General features: G+C 40.7%; 1 protein-coding gene across 1 annotated transcript; it reads left to right on the top strand.

Annotated features, from left to right (window-relative positions):
* The first annotated feature begins 1,853 nt into the window (after positions 1–1,853).
* On the top strand, positions 1,854–18,056 carry LOC121292689 (alpha-1-antitrypsin-like). The gene is made up of 4 exons (XM_041214977.1): positions 1,854–2,520; positions 13,388–13,658; positions 15,958–16,105; positions 17,868–18,056. The coding sequence occupies exons 1-4, from the start codon at positions 1,854–1,856 to the stop codon at positions 18,054–18,056; spliced, it is 1,275 nt and encodes a 424-aa protein (XP_041070911.1).
* The last annotated feature ends 133 nt before the right edge of the window (positions 18,057–18,189 follow it).

Here is an 18,189-nt window from a genome sequence, read left to right as displayed (position 1 = left end):
AGTTGTTGCTTCCTGTGACATAGGTATTCTTGTGATTGTCCTGATGAGTGCAAGACAAATGGCTTCAACAAAATGTCTTTTATCAGCAATACTCACACAGTTGACTCATATCACAAGTTGGAATGCTGCCAAGTTAGGGTGGCTACATTTTTAGTAAATATTTTGTTATGACATGACAGGTACTGTGTGCCAGGCAGATCAAATCCACAAGGGAAACTTGGCCACGCTATCACAATGGTTTTGCAATTTGTACTTATTGCAAGAAGATTTGGACACTGAATTCAGAAGTAATGAGTCCATTAACACATTTAGAGATTTAAAAAACTAAATTAAAACATTTATTAACAAAAGAAAGGATTTCAAGCACATACATAAGATTACAGTTACTTAATATTATAATAAATCCCAAAATTCTTAATTAAACTGACTCTCAACTACACAAGCCCTTTAAGGCCAAAATAGATGTTAAATTTAAATAGCAAGCCAGCAGATTTACCACAGCACCCACTCAACAGTGGAATTCCAAAGACCTTTTTCCAACTTTAGTTACTGGACACAGCAGACTTTTGCAAATATGGCTGGAGGCTTCCCCAAGGCTGTTTTGCACATTCCTTTTAGTTCTTACAAGTGCCTCTCGACATCACCTTCCTTCCTTTTATCTGTGTTTTGCTCTCTTTAATCTATAAATTCCATTGTTCTACTTGTCTTTGGAAATATGTTTTTTCCCATAATATGAAAATCTTTCATGTTGCCAATATGGTCAGTACCTTTTGGGAAAAATAAACATATTAGCCTTGCCTTATTTACCTTGTTAGTAGTAAACATCCTACCATCCCTTTGAAACCCAAACAACTCCTTCACTTATCTAAAAATGCAAATTTCCTTCACACCCTACATGATAAGACCTCACCCATGCTTATTCATTATCATTTCAAATGCCTTTTATCTCTAACTTACTTTGATAATTTCAATCTTGCAGCCTATCTGACTTTAATTTAATGAAATCACACCTACAGAAACATCCACACTCACACCCATAAACCTACTTTACAATAGACCATAATAATATTATGAAACTTAAGAAATGAATTTTACAATTGGTCTATTTTTCAATGTTCACTCCTGCATATTATCCTCTGGAAAAATCAAAATGAGAGTTATCTGTAAAGTATTAATTGCAACTGCAATACTGGGTATTTATTGACAAGGATAAGTTGAGTAGGTAGGTGGGAATTAACAATTAATCTAAGACATTATCTGGTGATAAAGTAACCAAAATTTACTGAGAAGAGCTGCAGCTTGGAGAAAGTCACAGGGAGGAGGTGATAAAAGAATTGACATGTTCCTCTTTTGAATGAATAACTCCCCAGACAAACGGAATGTTACAAAACAATTTTGTCATATTTTGAAGCTTATAGAAGCTGTGTGAATCATATTTGCAACGCAAATGCCATTGTATAGCAATGTTGACCATCAGACCGAAGGTCAGTTTACTGATTAATGCATAACAGATCTGTTTGCACTTCCTGCAGTATAAATTGGCATTAAACGCCAAAGACCATGTAGAAGGAAGAAGAAAACCACAGTAAGAACAGTCTGCTTCATTTCAGGCAAAAGGGCTTAAAACTACAGTCAGGCATCAAGTAAGAAGCTGCTTACTAAATGGACTTGTCTTAGGAATTCAGTTGACAATATTTGAACCTCTTTAGAACTCAGTTTGCTTGCTATGTGTAATAAAGCATCAGCATTAAGGTTGTACAGTTCCTCAGCTTGAATTAGATGATTACAGCTCAGATTTTGAACAATCTCAAAGCACTGCAAAACAAGTTTGTTCTTTCCTTTGCAGGTTAAAGATGGGGAAACTGATTCCTGTGGCTTTGTTACTCATCACTGTGCTCTACAGTGGAATAGCCAGTAATGGAAAGGTTTCTGCATTGAAAGCTGCAACTCAGGCAGTTCATACTGGTTCAAGATCTAAAAACGATCTAGTTAGACAACTGTCTGTACTCAAACTTTCAGCTGCAAATACAGATTTTGCCTTGCGTCTCTACAGACAGATTGCCTCTCAGCCAAGCTCAACTGCCAAGAATATTTTCTTCTCTCCAGTAAGCATCTCTTCCAGCCTGGCCATGTTGTCATTGGGTGCAAAACATAACACTCGAGATCAGCTTCTACGGGTTCTTGGGTACTACAATATGTCAAAGAATGATGCAGCCGAGGTGCATGTAGCATTCAAGTACCTCCTTCAAGAGCTAACCAGTGAAAAGTGTGAACTGCATTTGACGATGGGGAGCTCTCTGCACATCCAGCAGGGATTAAACCTTCAAAAGAAATTCCTTGAGGACACAAGGCAATTTTATAATGCAGAGGCAATTGGTGTTGATTTCAAAGCAGTGGACAAAGCAAAAAAAAAGATCAACACTTATGTGAGAAAGCAAACGAATGGCAAAATTCAAGAATTTATTAAAACCCTTAATCGGAACACTTTGATGATACTTCTCAATTATGTCTTGTTCAAAGGTAAGAAGTCTTTTGTAGGCTATATACACATATAAAGCATTTTTAAAACAAAGGTGTTACTTCTACATTTCTGGAAGGAAAATCTGTTTATTAATTCAATTTAATATCATCAGGGATAGAACATTTAATAATATTGTCATTTAAGGGTTGGTAATATAAAGGGAAATTTAATCCAAATTAAGTTGTTTTGGTGAAATATTAATCTATTAAACTGGTTGAAACTGAACAAAATACATTTTTTCCATCAAAGCTATCTTGTGAACTTTAGTTAATAAATGTACACAGATGAATTAATCTCTGACAGGTTTGATACTTTCAACCAATTAACCACAAAATGGCGGGGAATGGGGCAGGATGGTTTTGCTGTAACTTCACTCAAAAAGTGTTTTTAAGGTAAAGTTTGCTTTCAAGGGGTTAAATTGAAGGGACATATTGCTTATTAAAAATGAATTCCAAGCAAACACATGCATCATTAGGATTGGAAAGTCGTGTTTCCACTCTTGTTAGTTCTAAAAGAGCCCAAATTGAATGAGGACAAGAGTGGGTGGGGTGAATAAGACTAAAGACAATTTGACTGCCAGCTCTACTGACCAACCAACTGGGGAGGGGAGTGATTGGAAGTCGAGTTTGCTGTGGAGAATGAAACTCAACTTCAACGTTAGTTGATAGAGACTGAGGAAGAAGGCATGGGCTGAATGATACAGGGATGAGAGGGGTTGGTGGGAGGGGCCAATGGCTCACCCCCCTTCACACACCCCGCACACCCCCCGCCCACCACCACCAAGCCCTCTCCCCATCCACCCCCAGAAGCAAAGTACGCGCTGCAGGCTGACTAAAAGGGCTAAGTAGGGCTTTTGCCCCTCACTGGAGCTGCCAATCAACCTAATTGGCTTGCTGTTTCATCAGTCCCGGCAGTTCCAAGAACGCATCAACGGCTGCTGCTGGGACTGCAAGCAAAGTAGAAAGAAGGCCCATGGATCCCTGGAGCAAGTAAGCCTGGGGTCTTGGGCAGGGAGAGCTTGGGAAGGTCAGGGACAAGGGTGGTAGGGGGCAGGGGGGTGGGGGTTGGATTTAAGGCTGCAGGCAAGTAGGAAGAAAGGGGCAGTTCCACCTTTGGGGGGCCACGCCCCAATAAGCAAAGGGCAGCCGCTTCCTTCCCGAACTTTGAAGAACTTGTTTTTAAAATCGGGCTGCCCGTCTGACTGCCCGTGCCGAATGTTTTACGGCATGGGTAGCGCATTATCAGGGTCAAACGGTTTGGTAACAAGACTAATTGACCCTTGGTTATTTATTTAAATATGGTGGATGGGCTGCCAGTTTCAGCGCCTGACTCCCACCACGGCCCCCCGCCTCCCAATTTTACAGGGGTGAGCTCAGGGGTGGGTGTGAAGGACTGGGCACCCGCCCTATTTTAGGTGCCACTCCTGCCCAAAACCCCACCCACCCAGTGGGGACATGTAAAATATGGCCATATGGCTGCTTTTAAAAGAAAACCAGCATACAGCATAGGCTTAGCCAATTGGTCAAATTTCTGAATAAAGGTGCTGTTACCAAAGCGTGAAAGTTTATTTAGGCAGCTAAAAGTGCCAGTGTGGCGCAAGTTATTATTTTATTTTGGAAAAGGAATACAACATCAAGTTTGAAAATTGCTTCAAATATTTATTGAGTTTCTCATCTGACAATTGCAAAATCGACATCCAACCTCATCTCATTAAAGACCATCTTCCAGAAAATTGCTGAAGAACAAAGAAACACTTGTGAAAGAATCACGATATCCAATTCTTATAACACTGTTATACCCCAGGTCATGAAAGGTCAATTAGATACTGGCTTGCGAAAGCAAATTCCTGGTTGTGATATGGATGCAGGTTTGTCAGCAGAAAAAAATCAGTGACGCTAACTCGAAAGATTATCTAAGGCAAACCCTAAATTTGTTTCAACAACAAACTTTTTTTTTAAATCCTTGTAATTATCTTTTATTTCATATTTTATTAACAAATAGATATAATATCAGAATTTATTCCCTGACTATTTTTATAATTATATTCCAAGAGGTAGTCCTCCAAATGATATCCTAGCATTAGGTTATTGTTGCTTTGAGTTTCCAACATGTGAAAAAATGCAGCAAATATTTAATACAAAGCAGAGCTTTACCATCGGTATCTGTTTAAAACTTGACCAAGATGAGTTATGATTAAAAACCTCACCTGTCCATGATCAAGAGCAAAGTGAATTTAACCAGCCTTGACATAATTCTTAGAAGGTGTTTGTCTACAACACAAATCGATCCATTATTCAGCTTTTCAATAGCAGTTTCACTTAAAAAAGCAAAGTCAGTTTTTTTTTAGTAAATGGGAATTTTGTTCATTTCAGAATGTTGGTGATAAAGTGCAAGGTTGTGAATGCTGGGGATTGGAACATTTTCCATCTTGCTTTTCTAGTTTTTTAAAAACTCTTTTATTGCCCAGCCCAATAATTGCTCTTGAGAAGATGGTGTGCCACCTTCTTGAACCATTATAGTTTACCTGGTGTGGGTACGCCCGCGGTGCTGTAAGGAAGGGATTTCCAAGATCTTGTCCCAGCGTCAGTGAAGGAATGGCGATATAGGGCTGGATTTTACAACAGCACCACCACCCACCACCCCCACCCCCACCCCCCATCCCTCCTCAGTGTTGGTGTATTTGAAGGCAGTGGAGGCTGGTAAAGTAAAGCAGGTGGCCTTCCAATTACCTTCCTGCCCACTCCCAATCTGTCTCTCATATTATGGTGGATGGGAAAAGCAGGAAGCCCAGCTGCCCTCAGGCCCATTCAGGCCCTTAAGTGGCCAATTAATTGCCATTTAAGGACCTCATTCTGTCTCCACCACTATTTTGCAAGTGGCAAGGGAAGCCAGAGGGAAGGTAGGTGGCCTGGCAGCTTTCACTGTGCAGGTTGCTAAGGGACAGGAAGTGAGAGTAACTCCTTTGCTGGGGTAGTGGGGGAGGGGGGTCCCTTGTGCTCATTGGAAGTATCCCTGCCAAGGTTATATTCCCTCCTCTTTAACCCTCCCTCCTGGCCCGTCAAACTCAGCTCTCTACCCTTCACTGGGGTCTGCCAGACAGGCCCATCCAAAATCCCAAATTTACATTCCAAGTCCAGACTCCATCAGTCGTCTTTCTCGGGGATTGCCTGTAGTGCCAGCGGTGGCCACCGCTCGATACTGGCGCTGCTGGTTCAACAAAGCTGCTGGCCAATCAGATTGGTCGGCTGCTCTCCAGAGTGGGACTTCACCACAAATTGGGGGCGGGAACAATTAAGGCTGTTCCCAGTGTAATATCATGGTGAAACAGCTGGGTTTTGAGTGGCTGGGCTGATGACTGACTTTTTGGTCGGTGGGGAGGGCAGGGAATACAGTGCTCCATAAAATCCAGGCCACATTTCCAAGTCAAGATGGTGTGTGGCTTGGAGGGGAACTTGTAGGTGGTGGTGCTCCCATGCGTCTGTTGCTGTGGTTCTTCTCGATGGTAGCAGTCGAGAGTTTGGAAGGTGCGGTCGAAAAACGCTTGATGAATTTCAGCAGTGTGCCTTTCAGATGGCCTATGCTGCTGCCATTCTGCATTGATGGTGGAAAGAGTGAATGTTTAAGGTGGTGGATAGTGTACCGATCAAGTGGGCTATTTTGTCCAAGATGGTGTTGCAGCCACATGAGGAGGGGTAAAAATTATTCCCCTATTCTACCACTTCCAGTCTGACTATAACAGGATTTTTTTGTGAATTATCAGGATGAATGTCTGTGCTTAACCATTTACGTGCTGATCAAACTAGTCTGGCTGGCTTTCTTGAGTTTAAAACAATAAGAGGTTAGGTTGTATTGAGTAAAAGGCCCACATAGGTAAAGATATAAAAATATTTAAAAAGGTAAATTCATGCCCGATTTTAACAACCCACTCATCCACACACACAAGCATGCAAAATTGAAAACTATTCAGAAGGTAGTTACTTTCTTAGCCAATACAAGTTCAATACAAAAAGGAAAACAAGAGAGTTCACTGTTTATGAGTCCTTTGCTAGTATCTATGGCTGCAGCAGATTCTTCACCATGCTGGTTTTGAAAATTCAATGGAATTGAAGTCCATGTAGACTGCAATTTCTGGAGATAGTCCCTTTTTAAATCTTTGCCAAAAAGTCAATGCTTTTTGCAGCTGAGGCTTCTTTTGATGAAAACTTCTCTATCTCTGTGCTGGATTTTAAACTTGAATAGAGATAAGGCCTTCATTTGAGGTACAAAGGGAGAGGGAAAGTATTACTGCCCCTTTGGCAGGACTACTCTTGTTTTAGCAGCTTGCCTGCTGTATTAAAAGGGATTTCAAAAACAGTTACTCCAATCACGTGACCTGTCTCCCCATAATGATTTCAGAAAGTCTTTGCTTAGCTGATGTCTGAACCAACTGTGGCTATTGTCCATGGCCTATAAAGCCCCAGCCATTATCTTCTGAATAGTTTATTATCCATCTTGATGAGATAGGGAAAAAACCTTTCCAAGTAGCTATTGTCTAGGTAGACTTCCTATCTACACTTGAGAGGTAGCCTTATAGAAGTACAAATGTGAGGTCCGGTACAGTAACAGTAAGTCTTTTGAAGTTGTCCTTGATGTCAGCAGCTGAGAAATTCCATAAAAGGATGCCATGACATGTCTGAATTGTGATTCATATTGGAACTTTCCAGAAACTGGTCAACTTGCAATGCCAGACATCAGGTGAATTGTAGCAGCCATCTTAAGTCAGTGTCCTTTCTTGCTTTTATAAAGTCCTTTTTAAACAGTTTAATTTATGTTTGATCAGCTGATGAAATTACAGTTAATATCATTTATGCACAAGTCACATAACCGTGACAATGGTGTTGAGCTTCTTGAGTGTTGTGGCTGCATACATCCTGGCAAGTGGAGAGTATTCCATCACATTCCTGACTCATGCCTTATCGTTGATTGATAGGCTTTGGGAAGTCAGGGGATGAGTTACTCGACAAGAATTCCCAGCCTCTGACCTGCTCTTGTAGCCACAGTATTTATATGACTGGTTCAGTTAAGGTTCTGGTCAATAGTAACTCCCAGAATATTGACGGCGCAAGATTCGGTGATAGTAATGCTGTTGAATCTCAAGGGGAGATGGTTAGATTCCCTCTTGTTCGAGATGGTCACTGTTTGTTATTATGTCAAGCAATCTGAGATCTGGGGGTGTATAGATGACAGCAGACGAAGGCATTTCTCATTCTGCCTCAAAAGACAGCCCCACACCCACCCCTCCAGCAACTTTTCTCAGTAGCCATATTTGGTGGCCCTTCTGAGCGTGATCACAATGTTACTGCCAATTAATGCTTAAGTTGAAACATTTTGTGCTGAGTACTCACATCGGACCTGACCACATTAATTTCACTTATAGTCAACAGTGAGAGAGCCTTTCATCTCACCAGTTTCAGCTGGATTCAAGCCCACACCCCATGGATGAAAGAACGTTGTAACCTATTGCATCAGATATTTGTTCTGTTTGCTTTATTTATCTCCTCCTGTAGATTTTGCAATTATATTTGATTTGGTACTAAAGACTGATGACCTGACTAAAAGGAATTGGAGGAATAATCGAGGAACTGTTGGCAATGCTGGGGGGCTGGAAATCAGCAAATATCCAGGATACCTTATCAAAAAGATTTCTTCACCCTTGTCCCTCATACTGCTAGCAGAGAAACTCCCCGCTGTTAGTTTCCCAGTTTTTATCAATAGCCATTAGATAAACAGAAAAAATAAGAGCGCTACTCTTGAATTACAGTACACAACAATACTCAGCTAACATTTAATTTGGGAAGTGAATTGCCCTCCATTCAGGAAAAAATGGGATGATAATTTCTGTTCTTCAGGCCCCAGCTCATCACTGATATCAGCTGAGTGGGAATTAATGCATCGCACTTAAACCTGCTGGTTCTCCTACAGGAGGAGGGAATTTTTCAAATCTGCCCATTGCAGAGGCAGAGGCTGGTGAAAACTATTTGTTTTAAATTAGCTGTGCTGTCATCATGGCTTAGCACAGGCTTGTATCTCCTATGAACCTGGGCACCAGCTTCACATACTGCTGTAAGGTAATGGGACACCCTGTTGGAAGGTGTAAAAGAATGGGATAGTGGCCCACACAACAATATGACTTACACACTTGATTTTACAGTAATTCTTTGTAGTTTCTCAAATTTGCAGAGTATTAATGATAGTGAAATTGCCTTCCTGAAACACACTGAAGAAATAAAGGTGAGAGAGTAACTAATCCCAACCGATGCTCTTCTAGATTTTATAAGACCTTATAAAAGACTTTCAAAATGACAGGAAAAACAATGCTTAACAAGACATATATGAAGAGTAGTTTGGTAGTTCAGAACTTGAGCATTGCTGGAACAAGACACACATTGTCAAAGCTTTTTTTCTTGCACTCATCAGGACAATTCACAAGAGTACCTAATGTAAAGGGGACAATAATTTATACTATAAATATACTAGTATAAGTTGTTGTTCCCTTTACATTTGAGCCAGAATTTTATGTCAAGCAGGCGGGCACGCACCCGACCCAAATGGGCATGAAATGGTACGAGGTGACATCGGGCAAACCTCCCAACGTCATCCCACACGCAAACAATCTTCAGGTCGGCGGGCAGGCGTGGGTGTCGGAGCCACGCCCGCCAACAATTAAAGTACCACTTGGTCCATTAAAAAGCCAACTGTACTCGAATTTACGTTGCCTGCACGATTTCGTGCTCATCGCATGGGCAAAACGGGCAGGCGGACAGCCCACTTTTAATGAAACCTCATCCAAGGGTGGGGTAAAACGGGTCTGCAGCATTACCATTGTGAGTAATGAGGGGTTTAGGAGATAGTTTGCTGCTGGTTGCTTATTTGAACTTGACAGAATCTTCTCTGTTCTGAGTCTTAGCATTGCTAGGCTTCATTTCAGGACTCATTGGTGTCTCCAAGGCTCCCAGAAGGTTGTGACTGTGTGGAGCCTTCCAGTCACCAGACAGACTTCTGTAACACAGGGAATGGGGATTGTAGTCCCCACAGGTGGCACCTCCTCTGAGGAGGAAGAGAGGGGCAGAAGGGAGAGGAGGCCAGATGCCCATACGCAACTTCCAGGGGAGGGACCTGTGGGAGGATAGGCGCAGGAACAGCAGGTAGTCCAAGGCGGAAGAGGCCGCAGAAGACACCACTATCCTGCTGCCAGGGCTTACATGCAGTGATGCAGCAACCTCAGTATGCCTGGGGTGCAATGCCGATGGAGGTTCTGCCTTTCCAGAGATACTGTGACATTCATTTGTGAGATGATTGGGCCTGAGATCACATCCAACTGTGTGGGTGGACACCCCATGCCAGTGGCTCTGAAGGTCACAGTGGCCCTCAACGTCTATGCCTCCAGCTCTTTCCAGGGGTCAGTGGGGGATCCGTGTGAAGTCTCCCGATCAGCTGTCCACAGTTGCATCAAGCTGGTGACAGAAGCTCTATTCAGGCGGGTAATGACATTTATTCATTTCCTTATAACTTGATTTTGACTTAGGACACATAATTTAATAAAGAATGGCTATCAAAATAATTCAATGATGCTGTGCATTAAAAGTAAACTCAGTGTGAAAGGATGTACAACCACAACTGCTGTTGTAATCTTGAACTCAGTCTTATCATCAGCACACTAAAGCATTCAGTGGAGACTAATTGTTTTCTTATAACAAGGAAAGGAAAAATTCTCCTTTGGGCATGTTGTATTCACCAGTTTTAGAATAGCTCTTGGGTAAGTGTGAAAGAAAGGCTTCCACACACTCAAACACATTCAACTGCTTGTAATGAGATCTGAAAGAAAAAATATCCTGTGACATTTTCCTATCATACTTACATTAGTATAAATGGCAAAAAGTAAATAATTGCCCATGAGATTTTTAAGGAATTTCTATGGTATTTATTTCCTTCTGTTGGAGAATAATAGGAAATCAACACAACCTATATGAAGTCTTTAGCATCTTTAGCACAGTGAAGTGTGTTATGATCTCCGTAGAAGCTGGTAACTTTTAAAGAGAAATTCGAACATCCAGTTAACAGCTGAAAGAATAGAACCATAGAACCATAGAAAAGTTACAGCACAGAAGGAAGATATTCGGCCCATCTTGTCCATGCCAGCCCGAGGACAACCAGGTGCCCTTTCTAATCCCACCTTCCTACACCCGGCCCATAGCCCTGCAGTTTACAGCACTTAAGGTGCAGATCCAGGTACTTTTAAAAGAGTTTAGAGTTTCTGCCTCTACCACCAACTTGGTAGCGAATTCCAGACACCCACTACCCTCTGCGTAAAAAAGTTCTTCCTCATGTCCCCCCTACACCTTCTGCCACTTATCTTGAATCTACGTCCCATGGTTCTAGAATTCTCCACCAAGGGAAATAATTTTATCCTGTCCACTCTATCTATTCCCCTCATAATTTTGTACACCTCAATCAAGTCACCTCTCAGCCTTCTTTGTTCTAAGGGAAATAACCCCAACCTATCCAATCTCTCCTCGTAGCTACACTTTTCTAACCCTGGCAACATTCTTGTAAACCTCCTCTGCACTTTCTCCAGAGATATTACATCCTTCCTGTAATGTGGTGACCTGAACTGCACACAATACTCCAGTTGTGGCCCTACCAGTGTTTTATACAATTCCAACATTATATCCTTACTTTTATATTCTATACATCTGCCAATGAAGGAGAGCATTCCATATGCCTTCTTTACAACCTTGTTTACTTGAACTGCTCTGTGACATCCTGGACCATGGCACCAGGGAGGCAACAGACCATTCTTGATTCATGTTTGCAGCCACAGAAGCGTCTGTCTGTGCCCCTAACTATTGAATCCCCTATCATTATAGCCCTGCCACTTGTTTTCCTGCCGTCCCTCTGATCAGCAGAGCCAGCCACGGTGCCATGAACTTGGCTGTTGCTGCTTTCCCCTGAGAGGCCATCCCCCCAACAGTATCCAAAGCGTATATCTGTTAGAGAGGGGGATGACCCAGGGGACTCCTGCACTACATTCCTGAGTCTTTTACTGTTGCTGATGGTCACCTATTCTCTTTCTTCCTGTGTAATCTTCACCTGCGGTGTGACCACCTCACTAAATGTGATATTCACAACTTGCTCAGCATCGCAGATGCGCCACAATGAGTCCACCCACAGCTCCAGCTCCGAAATCCGATTAGCTAGAAGTTGCATTTGGACACATCTTCCGCACATATGGTCACCAGGGACACTGGAAACCTCCCTCATTTCCCACATACTGCAGGAGGAGCATATCACGGGTCTGAGTTCTCCTGCCATGATGTCCCTTTCAATTAAGCTAGTTACTCCCTTAACAAATATGCTAGCTCGGGGCCTTATTTATGTTAGCTAGGAACCTTGTTTCTTGACTAGTTATACTTGTACAGTACTACTCTATACTTTTTTTTTGTTAGCTTCTACTTCAGTATTAAGTAATGAATTACTTTAATAGATTGAAAAAAAAACTCACCAGGATTTACTCACCAATCAGCTGCCTTTTTTTTTAAATCCACTTTCAGAACAGTGTCCCTCGCAGGTCTGATGCCATCCTTTAGGTACTGCCTCTCCCTCTCTCTCTCTTTTTTTGGTTTAAGGAGGAGGGAGGGATGGAAACACTACAGCAATGTAATGTTTGGGGCTATTCCATTCTTTGAGAGTGGGTCCTCCTCGATCCCCTTCTGAGTTGCGGTGACTGTACTGACTTCTCCCAGAATGCTTCATAATCACTTCTTACCACCCTCTGTTGGATCCTCTTTCTCCTGTTGGGAGCAAGGGTCCTTCTCCTTGATCCCCATCTGAGTTGCGATGACTGTGCTGACTTCTCCCAGAATGCTTCTCAGTCACTTCTCACCACCCTCTGAAACAAGTCAATGTTTCATATTTTAAACTATATATTTTACTAAATTAAACTAAATAATTTACTGTATCAAATGAACAGTAACTCGTTAATACAGGACTTGACTATTGCTGAAAAGAGAGGTATGAGACAAGAGAAACACTGTTGACTAAACATCATTTTCTTCTGGAGGCAACTTTTATTTAAACTCTAGAAATAAACTGTTCCTTTTTACATACCACTCTCCATGGAATTACAGTTCTTCTAGCAAACAGTTCACTGCTTCCTCCCAGCTTCTAATGGGTTGCTTCCTTGTAGGCTTGGAAACTTCTGTCATTGTCCAAGTGTAAATATCTTGCACCAGCCTCTCAATAAAACAATCTGAGTCTTCCTCGGATCGGTTAAACCCACCCAGGCTTACTGTCAGACAGACGTCAGCACAGACCACATGATCCCTTTCATCAACCCTACATTTAAAGCTACAGTCCCAAAGTATAGTAACCCCATTAACCAAAAGGTACAATCCTAAAATACAATAATTTTATAAACCTCACAATTGTAACAAGCGTCTACAGGGCCATTATGAAATAAGGTTTAACAACAAGCCACTTAAGGAATATTAGGACAGATGACAAAAAGCTTAGTCTTAGAGGTAAGTTTTAAAGAGAAACTCCAGAGATGGAGAGACAGGAGGGAATTCCAGAGGGTAAGGCCTAGGCAAGAAATGGTAAAGTGATTAAAGTCAGAGCTGTGCAAGAGGCCAGAATTAGAGACATGCAAAGATCTTGGAGGATTGTAACGGTGGAGGAGATTGTAGAGAAAGGGAGGGTCGATGCAATGGGAGGATTTGTAAAGAATCTTGATTATAAATTAATGTACTGAGGAAAATATGTATGTTTTCATACAGTTGAGTAAACAGTTCAGAACAGCCTCTTATTTACTCTATTTGGTTGTTTTAGGTAAATGGGTGAAACCTTTTGATCCTCAGGACACTTATGAAGATGACTTTCATGTAGATGATACAACAACAGTTAAAGTTCAAATGATGAAGAGGAGAGGAAGATATTCTATGAATTACGATAATGAACTTGCCAGTTCTGTGATTTTGATTCCATATAAAGGAAATGCTTCTCTAGTCCTCATACTACCAGACCCAGGAAAATTAACAGGAGTGGAACAAAATCTGACTATTACCAGTTTTCAAAATTTAATAAATTCATTACGGATTGGGTAAGTTTATCACATCAGTGCAATAAAGTTATATTATTTTTCAGCTGCACAGAGGTGGTATGTTACAATCAGAGGCAAGGTGACAAAAGATCAATGTTTTCTGGTAATTTTACTTTAGTCAACAACTTCTTTAAGATTGTCTGCTGTTATTGCTCCAAAATCCATAACTTTCATGAAAGAAGACCCAAAAGGGAAAAATCTGAGAGGGATTAGTGTGACCAAGTGATCCAAGTCATTTTGCAGTGTCTTCAAGTGCACTGGAGAAGAAGGAATCCTACTTCTGACATATAGTCCTTTACAGAAGCACAGTTATTTATGGGTGGCCTGGTGGTTATGGTACTTGGTTAGAATTTCATGGGCCTTAACTAATGATCTGGAGATATGAGGTCAAATCCCAACATGACCCCAGGGGAATTTAAATACAGTTCGTGCTCAAGGCTAAGATTGATAGATATGGAGATGAGACAGGATAGAGGAGTTGAGCTGAGGATCAGCTGTGGTCAATGGCTGTACAGCATACTCCTGGTCCTGTGTGTTATGTCTCTACTTCCATGAATATTTAATATTCTGGAGTTTTGAATTAATTGTTTTTGTCCAGGAAAGTTTTATCAATAATTACTGACCCTCCTGAGAAGAAAAGGTAAGTTGGGAAGAGTGCTTTACAGCATTAAATAATACATTTCAGCCTCCATTAGACATCATAAGACAGAGGAATACATCTGTAAACCATGAGGTTTATTTTTATTAGTTTCTTAATGATAAAAAGGTTTAAAAAATCACATAGAGTCAAAAGTACCAAATTCTGTCCTTTTCCTACTGAACAGTGATGCACCAGTGCAGGGAAAATATATTCACTTATAATATGAATAAAATCAGGAAAACTTTCATTTTCTTGGTGTGTATGTTTAATTGGGAGGACAAATTCTGCAATGAGGTGCCATCAACTCCAAGGCTTTGCAATGTGAAAATTCTAGAAGAGGGTGACCAAGAAGTAGCTAATTGATCGTATTTTGTTGTAGAAGTAACAGTGAGACTAACATTGCTCACTTTTATTTTCATGGAAATCGGACAGCAACTTCTGGCAATCACACATGCTCAGTCTAAAGAGAAAGTACAGAGTTACTGTCCGAGATGCAATGTTACTCCAGAAGCTTGCAAAAAACAACATCTCACCGTTTGACTCACCATTCAAATACATTGAACAGCAAGTAGCTGCTGACTTGCCTCATAGATGTGGATTAAACTTGCCAGAAAATGTTAGGGCTGACCCATTTTATTACCCTTTTAACAGTGTGATAAACCTTAATTACTGCCAATCTCTCTGGCATTCAAAATTAAATTTTAAAGCTGTGGAATCATATTCCTTCAGATTTTAATTATTGTTGGAGATTTTTAAAAATGCTTAAAATTAAATCATTTTTTTAACTTTTGCTTTTCCCTCTCTCTTGATCCATTTTTTTCATTTCATTTTGTTTCTGGACTTGATTTGACATTGAATTCATTATCCAAACTGATGACAAGTCCCAGTTCAGACTCTGTGCTGCTCATTAATACTTCTTCAATTTGACTGGTTGAAGAGATGCACAATTACTTGCCCTGGTTCTAGCTACCCTGTGCTTTTTGGGTCTCTAAGTTCAAGTATGTTTCAGTGTAAAACCCCATTGAAATTCCCTGGGTTAGTGCAGGTTTACCAAATTACTCAGTGCAAAATCCAACCTAGTGAATGTTTTTCTATCTTTCCTTGGATGTAATATGCTAGTGGAGTCAAATAAACTTTTCCTGTTCCATACTTATTTCCTAGCATGTGTGGAAATCAAAAGCAATTTTAAAAACTAAAGGAATTTATAAAGGTCATTGTGGTTAGTAATAAATTTACTTCTGATATCAAAACAAAACTTAGTCACCTTTTTCCCAACAACTACTTTAAATTTAAAACTGTTTCTTGTTAAAATGAAATCTATTTCAATAAATACAATTCTCTGTAGATTCCCCAGATTCTCTGTGCCTATAGAGCAAAAATGCGACTAGGTATTCCTGCCCCTGGCTGCTATCCAGTGCCCCCTGCTGGAAAAAGAGTGTATGGTCAGGAAAATTCCAATGACACCCTGGAACCATGTTCCAGCTAAGATCACCATCGCCTTGCAAAAAGTGGAGTCAATGGATGAAGAGTGGGAATATATATATATATATATATATATTATATTATGTTATATATATGCAATGAAAGGCTTCATAAGACGTGTGTACAAATTTGAAGAAAATAATGAGTGAAGTAAATTATCTTTCTGACACCAAATAGGTCTGTGGATTTGCGCCTCCCAAAGTTGTCACTGAAGTCCTCCTACCAGCTCAAACACCTACTGATTGCAATGGGTATTTTAGACGTCTTCAGTAATAATGCAAACCTCTCCAAGATCACGAAATCTGCACCACTATATGTATCAAAGGTAAAACACTTTCATTTTTAGCTGAAATGCACATAACACAATCTTTATTCAGATTGTGAAACCTGGACAAGTTATTTGAATGTTTCAAATATTAAGATTTGAATAATCATCAGAAGACATAATTATTCCTTTAAATTTTCCTGTGACCTTTTTCTCTTGCATGTCACCTTTCTGGAGTTCAACCTCCAAGAAATATTTTACTTTGTGCTAAAGACCACTTAAATGGGTGTTGTCAGAGGTTTTGGTGACCATAGGCCATTGTTTAGTTTCTGGCCATAAGCAGACTGAGTCCAGCTGCACAGGGCAGCTTTTTGCTGACCTGTGTAGCTCTTGTCATAAAACCAGTGATGTCCTGTGGTCAGAAAATAACAAGTTGCAACTGTGACAAGCATGCACATGATCAGTTGTTTCTACATTGTTAACGATATCCTGGAATCCATAATTCAACAATAAATAGGAATAAAATATCCAAGCAAGTGTATTCACAATTAGTGCAGCTTTTATAAACGTGCAAGGGAAAGACCCGCTTTTCCGTCCAGGTTGTCCCAAATAATTGCAATTCTTTGTGTATCATAATAGATGCACTTTCTATCCCTCTCGAAACCATGTGATTTCGTTGGCAATGCAAAAAGAGGTTAAAAATCCAGGCCAATTAGAGGACAGAAAATCTGGGAAATTGCTCTTCGACACTCTGCACCTCCACTCCGTCACTATACCCCCAACTCTTTGCTGATGATGGGTTAAATGGCCTCCTTCTGCACTGCATGATTCTATGATTCTAGTGTTTGAGTGGAACTTCAGACAGGCATAAATTAATAATGAGGAAGCCAAACTGAAGAACACAGACCCATGAATAGAATAATTGGTAAAGGTTCAAATGTGATTCCATTGGAAATTTGCAGATTGTGCTACTTTAACTACATTGTTTATTATTGTATCTAAAACAGGGTGATAATATTGTTAAAGTAACACAGAGGAAATCTGACAAGCAGCAATTTCAATGACAGGATGAGATACATGAAGACAAAGTAGCTTAGAGACACCAAACTTCGGTTTTAAAAACTTATACATTGTAGGGAATACTGAAGGAGATAAGAAGTTTCGCAGTTCTGATATTCTGGGAAAAAAATGCCTAGGAATTTCATCAAAGCTGCTTCCCTTCTCCTGCTGTAAATTCACAGGTTGTTCAGGCAAAACCCTAATTCAGTCAGTCCCAACACCAGAGCAGGAACAGCTTCAAGGAAATCCATCCACAGTGAGACATTTTGCTTCAAGACTTGAGTTAAATACAATAAAGATGGAGCGGGCAAGGTAGGGTGTAGAAGGGTATATCTGCAGCTTGAATAAAGGAAGGTTCAAAGCAGTGCTGGTGCTATGAGCATCAATAAAGCAGAAGGTAATAATAATTATCATGAAGCGAAAGTATGATCACTGAATCTTGGGCAGGCTCGGTGATCATAGAGCTGAGAGCTTGGGGTGGGGTGGGGGGGGAGGAGAGGGGAGGGGGTGGGAGGGTCCTACCAAACTTCCAGCAAAGTAATGTCAGTGGAACAGGGGCAGCTCCTTAATTGGCCACCTGCCTCTGGTCAGTGGAGCTGTTATCATTCCTACCTTTAGGAATATCCGTGGACAATGGGAACACGCCAGGCTTCCCTCCTGAGCCCACTTTACCACCCTTCTCATCCAGCCCTTCTACAAAAGGCTGATAAAATCCCAACTGTTACTTTTGTTAATCAGATTTCACATTTCATTGTTCTTGTAGGTGGTTCATGAGGCAGTGCTGGATGTTGATGAAAGAGGAGCAGAAGCTACAGCAGCTACAGGAGTTGGTTTAATGCCAATGTCAAGGCTTCCTCAGCTTAAACTTAACAGACCCTTCTTACTATTAATTGCTGAACACAACACCAAGAGTGTGCTGTTTGCAGGAAGAGTGATGAACCCCAATGTTTAATACTGGTGGATACTCCACATTTTCAGAAAAATGCAGTATCAATAAATTGAAAACAAAGAAATTACTTGTAACAGCTGTTAACATTTAAATAGCTCGAAGGTTCATTAAATAAAGCTCTATACAATAATAACCA

The sequence above is a fragment of the Carcharodon carcharias genome, chromosome 20 (genome assembly GCF_017639515.1).
Source record: "Carcharodon carcharias isolate sCarCar2 chromosome 20, sCarCar2.pri, whole genome shotgun sequence".
NCBI classification, from domain to species: Eukaryota; Metazoa; Chordata; class Chondrichthyes; order Lamniformes; family Lamnidae; genus Carcharodon; species Carcharodon carcharias.
Note: the sequence above shows the minus strand (reverse complement) of the source record. Positions and strands in the feature narration are given on the sequence as shown.